The 7,600-nt window shown below is 39.1% G+C and overlaps 1 protein-coding gene across 1 annotated transcript; it reads left to right on the top strand.

The window, feature by feature from the left end:
• The first annotated feature begins 62 nt into the window (after window positions 1-62).
• On the top strand, window positions 63-6,823 carry LOC110042108 (potassium channel, subfamily K, member 16-like). The gene is made up of 3 exons (XM_020747447.2): window positions 63-1,222; window positions 2,994-3,364; window positions 6,091-6,823. Exons 1-3 carry the CDS (start codon window positions 859-861, stop codon window positions 6,487-6,489), a joined length of 1,134 nt encoding a protein of 377 aa, XP_020603106.2. The 5' UTR covers window positions 63-858; the 3' UTR covers window positions 6,490-6,823.
• The last annotated feature ends 777 nt before the right edge of the window (window positions 6,824-7,600 follow it).

Below are 7,600 nucleotides of genomic sequence, written 5' to 3'. Positions count from 1 at the left end.
CTCACACAAACTGTCTCTTAGTGGGAAAGACCGCTGCTTGCTACTCCGTATACAGTTCCTGTAAATTCCAAGTAAAGTTGCCTTTTTTTTTCTTTTCTTTTTAATTTCGGCTAACCCTAAAAAACACCTGAACATTTTTAACGATGCCTATTTCAGATCTAAACACTAAACCTGCTTCCTTGCGGACGAAGTCGTTGAGAATTTCAAGGGCACCTCAAGGAATATTTGCACGATAACCCTTCTCGAGTATTGAACTATTCAAATGAATGTTTGCGCTTCGTTTTCCTCCACTCACTTTTTTACTATTTATTTCTATTTATTTTTTTAAACTTTTTTTAGTGGTCTCTAGACTTTTAGCAAGTCAGGATGGGTTCCCCCCTTTCTATCGCCCCTCTCAGTTTTCCATCAAATCTAACCGGTACAAATGCTGTAAGCAAAAACCGCATTCAGATTTTATCAAAATTGATCGAAATAGCGTGGGCAAAAAAAATTAGTTCAGGTCTTACAGAATGAATAACAGGTGGATTTCTAACATCTCTTTTCTTGCCGTCCATATTTTCGTTTGTTTTTTCAGCTCTCGCCGTGTGCTCGTTCCCTTACAATGATTTGTTTTGTTTTAGTTGCTTCGCTTGACAAATTAAAATAATGAAAGCGATATTGTAGCAGAAACTAAAGAACTTGACCAACCAATAAAACTTACAATCAAAATAATCGTTTACAGAAATAAATAATTCAACACAAAAATATAGTTGTACGACCTCCGCACTTTTAAAAGTAGATATCTAAAAAGGATATCTTTAAAAATCACTCGCAGAAAAAATTATTTGTGCACAGGACAAAGCCTTCGAAGTTCAGACCATGAAATTGACCCCGACTCAAAGGAAAAATCTAGTTCCGATCGTTTTATTTTTGGCGAATCTTGTTTTCCTTTATCTCGGCGGGCTCATCTTCGAATCGATAGAGTACGAACCTAAAACGAAACACAGAACCGTAGACGATGTTAGTTCGTTTTTGCAAACTTTAAAGGACACTTCCATCGGAAAGGAAATTTTACCGCCTGATTTTGACAGCAAAGAAGTTGTAAAAGGCCTGAAGACTGAATCGCTGAAAAATCTCGACAGCAAGTTTGAGAAGATAAGGAGCGACAGGACAGCTGCTTCGAAACCTAGCTGGAGCTTTTCAAATTCGCTCTTCTTCGCAACAACTGTCGTAACCACGATCGGTAAGAATTAATTCTTCTAATTTTAACCGCTATTCAATCGTTTTTCTCAATTTAATTTCGAAAATAACATCTTTTTACAAAAGATTCACTTTTTTTGTAGATACCGTATAGAAGTTCCGAGCTCTTTGCTCTACCAACCACGCATTATACTGATTTGTATCAATCTTTTGAAAGTATTTTGGGTTATAGTGTGGTTTACCTGGGCTAATTGTCAAAGCTTCAATACAAAATCCTCAGCTCTTAGTAAAAACAGATCGTTTTCGTTTAAAGTAATGCAAAAATCGAGAGTATAGATAATCTATTCTGTCCATACTGAGTAAACTTATTTTTAGTCACTTCTTAAGAAGCATCTTTTGTTGTCTTGTTTTTGTTTTTTGTTTGCTTTTGTTTTTTGTTTGTTTTTCTTCTTATTTTCTTCTTTTTTTCTTTTCAAATTTAGACTCAACATATCCTTTCCATGTCATATTAACCGCCCAAAATGCTTTTGTTCGTCTTCCGTAAACTTGTCCGTTGAAAAGTCATTATTTCATTAAGTTTGATGTATTATTACACGCGATCCTTGACACTTTCTTTCGCAGTTCACACCTGTCTCGGGGGAACGTCTTTGAAAAAATCTTTTTGCCACAACAAAAGGAAATATCTTACAAAGGTCGTTAAAATTGAATTAAAATCATACATGTTTACTTATTACAAAGTTTCTCACCCACAATTAAGGCCCCGTTCACACCACACCGGAGGAATTTGAAAACACAGCTTCTCTGGCACAGTGTACCTCATGTAGCATGCGCGAAAAGTCATTCTCTTTTTCTTAAGGTGGCTGAACACAGTTTTTGATACCTGTGTTTCATTCACCTTTTTCTCTAAAACCCTTGATCCTTTGGTCGCCAAAAATGGCAGCAAGCAATTTAACAACACAAACTTCGGTTTTTTGATAGTTAAGCTGACGTATGTGCCGTTGCCATGGCAACATGAATAAATAGAAAAAGACCTTTAAAATCGGTTTTGTTTATTTGCAGAAAATCTCGTCATTGGATTTTCTTTATAATTTGCGTGCAACAAGCTTGTGACGATGCTCACAAGTTAACACTATTTTAATAATAATTTAACAGAGAGATCTTTAATTATTCCCCCTTGAAGGTTCACTGGAATATTTAGAATTTCCTTTGTTAAAGTTCAATTTTTTTCAGTAGTCCAGTTACTTATTTCCTAAAGTATTTTCGTGCCCAATTTCGTGAAATTCTAATGAGTGGTTCTCGAGAAATAGGCGTATTTCCGAGAGTGCAAATTTTCATTCAATCGCAATTTTTTGACTTACTACGCATGCGCTCCATTTAACTGGGTTCTTTCGGTAACAAATAAAAAGCTTAGAATTGCTGGGTTCTTTGCATCGTTACGTTTTCTAACATATATTTGTAATAAAAGGCTAAAGCCATCAATACACTGCGTTCAATTATTGAGAAAAAATAGTACAGATAGTGCGGGCGTCGAGTAAATAAAATGATCGCTCTATTGACGGCATGTTTGTCTTTTGCAATCCTTGTGCGCGCCCTGAATTGCATCAGCAAAAGCGCGCGCGAAAACTGTGTTCGGCCACCTTAAAAAGAAACGAAAAAATCTGCTGTTATAAGATGTATTGCCAGAAGTCAATATGGTAACTCGAATAACCAGAATAACCTGTGAGCCACACATTTCAATCATAATCCATTGGGAAATCGATGGGTTTGCTCATAGTGCACTTTGATTTCAGTAAAGAAGTTTCTTTCTCTATTAGGTTATGGTAACCTGGCGCCAGTTACAACGGGTGGCCGCATGTTCTGCATTGTGTACGCTCTCATCGGAATACCGCTGACCCTGATGCTGCTTGCCGTGGTGGGAAACCACATCGTTCATTACTTGAACGACGCATGCGCATGGCTGGTAAACCGCATAAGGAGGTACCACAGTGATTACGAGTTCGAGTCTGCAGACGCGCAGATCAATGCTCCAGTGTGGATCGCTCTACCAATCATATTCCTGTTTCTAGCAGTGATGTCCTTTATGTACTGTGCCCTAGAGGGTTGGGACTTTGGAACAGCGCTTTATTTCATTTTTATCACGTTTACCACCATCGGATTTGGAGATGTCGTACCTCAGTCTCAAGCGGTACGTATGCTGTTCTCTGATTGGTTTAGGTCTTGCGTGTAGCCTTAATAATTATTTGCTAGAAGTTGCTTAGGTTCATGATCTCTAGTTTAGAAGACAGGGTGGATAAAATCGAGACCAGCTCAACCCTGCTCTTACTGCAAAAGATGTAACTCATCAATCTACGTTCCGTATTTGATATAAAGGAGATTAACCGAACTGAAGAAAGAGATGAATTTTTTGAGCTAGCGACACGAAATCAGCGCTCGACCCCAAAATGCTGTTATGCTCGACTCCAAGAACGCGGTTCTCTATGTACTACCTAAAAAAACCTAATGTAGGTTAAGCGCAACTGGCTACTCTAAGGCTAACGCTTACAGCACGTTCGACCGACCAAAAGTTTACAACCTGATTAGACTCCATCTATTAATTCTCCCGTCGTCTTAACAGCTAGAAAGCCTCCCCTCAGTAATTCCATTTAGCCTCCGCCTTTTTCAAGGGAAGTGCGCGTCTCTAATAAACTCTTCCCGTGGCATCGTACCGTACGGGAGAGAGCCCTTTAAGTCATATAACTGCTTTCTTCCCAATGCTCCTCCCCCTGTACCAAGAATTATTTTTAATCTTTTAGCTGATGTAAATATTCAAAACTCAATTATAGCGCCCAGGTGTATGTTAAGTCAAATCATTGCGGTACATGTCTGCACTTTTAAACTTGCCTTTACTGCGCCTTTCAATAACATGCGGACTCAAAGCTCAACCGACAAACGCGTTTTTCGCTATTGTCAATCAAATTTTCGGCGGCCCCTCGCAGCTTCCGACTACTTCCGAGCACTGTTTTGTTGTCTGAACTGTACTCAACGATTTGAATAACCGCGCGCTCGGCAGTAGTCGGAAGCTGGGAGGAGCCGCTGAACATTTGATTGACGGTAGGGAAAAACGCATTTGTGGGTTGAGCTTTGAATTTTAGAGTCCGCATGTTATTGAAAGGAGCAATAAGAATAGAACACTGAGCGACAATTAAAATAAAAACTAGTATACGGAAGAAACAGCCTCACACAATTATAGGAAGAACGCGTGAACATGCACGAGAAAGCGAAAAAAAAATCATTAGCAGGCCACTAATTTTTTATATCTACAATAGCCAGTTCATATTTTCTCTTAAAATTCGTGCCTTATTATTATTATTATTATTATTATTATTATTATTATTATTTGACTGCATGGCATGCTTCAGCTCAGACAGCCCCACGCGTTCTAAGAACACCTTGACATTTTTCCATGTTTTGATCTAAACTGTTTCTTACTTTCATTCCTCATATCTCTACTGACTATGCTGCATGAATTAAATTCTCAGTGGCGGGTATAACTATCTATAACTCTTCTTCAAAGGTGCTGGGCCAAATAAAATTTAAAAAAATAAATCAGTTTATGTAAGTGTCGAAGAGTTTAGCATTACTCTATTAAATGGGGACGCTGAAACAAGCAAACAAATATTGTAAATTGAATTGAACAGAAACGTGGTACGTAAATATCCCAACTGGCAGGAGGCTGACTATTTACAAAGCGCGGAGGAGTTGAATCTGGGACCACCAAACACATATTCATCTAGTGGCAAGGAGGAGGATTTGAACTCGACACCTCCCTTATAGGCAAAACTGAAGGTTAGACTACCAGACTACCAAAATTGGAAACGTCTAGTTACCTAGCACCTTTGAGGATCGCCATCTATGTCATTTGTTCTTCAATACTTAACATGGTCTGTCTATAGTCTATTAATTCTTTTTTCTACGACCCTTTCTCTTCAGGTGATCTCATGTCAAGGGCTTAACTTTCTTTTCACATTCACACTAATCACCTTTTCGACTTATGGACTACTCACAGCAGATTACTAACCATCAAACAACGGACCTTCAGATCATAAAAAAGACAATGACGTATCACAGCTAATATAAATCTAACATGTGTCGCAAACGTGACACTAAAAAAAGTCTCTTAACACAATCTCTCTCTAACACTTAACTGTCTTCTCTTAGATATACAGGAATCTTATTGGACGGTTGATCTATGATGTCCACGTGACTCATCACGCTTAACGCAGTTCACACTTCACGTACATTTCTTTCTTGCAAACAAGGCTACCACAGTCTTGACACATCTGAGGCCTCTGCCTAATCTCAAATGCAACGACTGAGTTCCTCTTTGGAAAATTAATTCTGTTCAGTATATTTACCCAAAAATTCAATGTTAATGGAGTTCTATATGGCAAGCGCAAAAATTCGTGGTCTAGTTCGCCCTTCCTGAATGTTTACTGGTGTCTTATCTCTTCATAAAGCATCTTCTCATAAAAAAAGCTGTGCTCTTCAAGTCATGCACTATCCAGTATTCTTCTAGTACTAATTTCCACCCCTCGCTCCCAGATCTCTTGTGAAGAAAACTAAAGGCGAAGATGTTTTTCCCAAGAGTACTGGGAACGAAATCTTATGACCGCATTTTAAACCGTTCTTCATTGAAAAACTTGCTGCTTAACAAAATATGCCCATTTCATTTCATTTGTCGTTTCTTTAACACTGAGGAAAGGAGAAAGCTTCAGCTACTTTAATTCTGTTTTTTTTAAATTCGTTTTTCTGTTGATTTTAACTTTTTTTATCGTTTCTACGTACTATTTTATTTGTTGTATAAAAAATATTGCACGTGCATGAGGATAATTGCATGACTTTGTTTTCTTCTCTCCTCAATGTCCCGAACAGCTTACGTTGATATTTCAGGGTATCTGGATCAACCTTATGCTGCTCTATGTTGGCCTGTCAATTGTCTCCATAACTATCAACCTCTGTGCGCAGAGTCTCATGTCTCAGCTGAAAAAGACTGGCATCTACTCAAAAATCCTGCAGCTCTTCAGTTCCTCCCAGGGGGACTCGGCCGAGGACAGCAAAGCTCATGCGCAAGATGGAGAAACCGCAAGTAAGAGAGCCCGCAGGTCCAGCAGGAGAGAAGGAGGAAAAGAAGAAAGTATTGCCATGTCAGATCTTGAAAATAAATCGCAAGGAGACAGGCAGGATACTGATATAGAGGATGAAAATCATTCTGCAAGGTTGAAGATTGTTCGAGATGCCGATGCCAGAGGTTACGGAACTCTGCAAGAATAGAATGCTACGCTAAGAATCGCTGTTCAACAAAACTGAAAAAAATGCACAATTTCTTGCATGGGTGCAAAATTGAAGAAACGGGCGCGATAACAGTTTTAAATGTGGAATTTATCTTAGCTTGTCAAATCACAACTAGCTGTCTATCCACTGAGTTATGGGTCCTTGAGCCATCTCTACCAGCGTATTTACACACGGAATATAAAAGCTGACTTAAACTGAACAATTTTGCGTACGCATCATTATATTTAAAAGAAGCAAAGTACTTAGTAAATGTACACTGAGCTAGCTAGCTACAAGGAATTTAAGGTATTAAAGGAATGAGCAGTTATTTGTATTTCTATTACCATTGATACTTTTCTGTCTCTATTGGCACAATAAGTGTTCATTTGACTGGGAGTATCGAGTAAGGTCGGGCTGATTATTATTTGTTTCTTGGTGGGCTGGGGTGGGGGGCCTTCAGTAGCGTCGCGAGGAATATTTTGAAAAAAAAGGCGCATCCTGCTCGCTCTCACGCTGGCTTCGCTCGGGGCTCAAAGCAAAATAACTCGCAGAAAAAAGATCTGTAGACACACTAGCATAGAAAAGTAACCTCTCATATATTTACGGCTACACCTGACATGATAAGTCGAGCGGCCAGGGGGGAACTCCCATGTAAAAGGACGGGGGTGCTCATCGTACCTTTTAGGAGCGGTTTTAATTTGGTACCCCTTCGGGTGTTCAGCCTCAAAATGTTCACAGTGGGAGCTTACACGGTAGTGCATTGAGCCGAAAAAAATATGCTAGGAGACATTTGACGATCAACTTTACGAGTAGGACGCATTAGAAGCAATCGTCTTTATGACTATTTAAGTTATTAAAAAGTGTTGTTTTACAATTGATACTTCTTAGGGGTGAAAAAATTTTCAAGCCACGCCCACAAAACAGGATCTTGGTACCTCATATAAGGATTTTTTCAAAATTTCGGACGAGCAGCCCCGTCCTTTTTACACGGTCCATCCCAGGGGAGAGGGGGGGGGGGGGGGTCGCCCTTTGCAACAAATAAAAGCTAACTGCAAGCAAACTTCAGTGAAACTAACCACAAGTAAACAGTAATGTATGTGCACTTTTACTG

Source organism: Orbicella faveolata, unplaced genomic scaffold, assembly GCF_042242905.1.
Source record: "Orbicella faveolata isolate gen_17 unplaced genomic scaffold, um_ofav_v1 contig_13, whole genome shotgun sequence".
In the NCBI taxonomy this organism is placed as follows: Eukaryota; Metazoa; Cnidaria; class Anthozoa; order Scleractinia; family Merulinidae; genus Orbicella; species Orbicella faveolata.
Note: the sequence above shows the minus strand (reverse complement) of the source record. Positions and strands in the feature narration are given on the sequence as shown.

Coding starts and splice junctions, on each gene's coding strand:
- LOC110042108 (XM_020747447.2), top strand. CDS start 859: ATGAAATTGACCCCGACTCAAAGGAAAAATCTAGTTCCGATCGTTTTA. Junction 1,223..2,993: donor AACTGTCGTAACCACGATCG/GTAAGAATTAAT, acceptor TTTCTCTATTAG/GTTATGGTAACCTGGCGCCA. Junction 3,365..6,090: donor TCGTACCTCAGTCTCAAGCG/GTACGTATGCTG, acceptor TGTCCCGAACAG/CTTACGTTGATATTTCAGGG.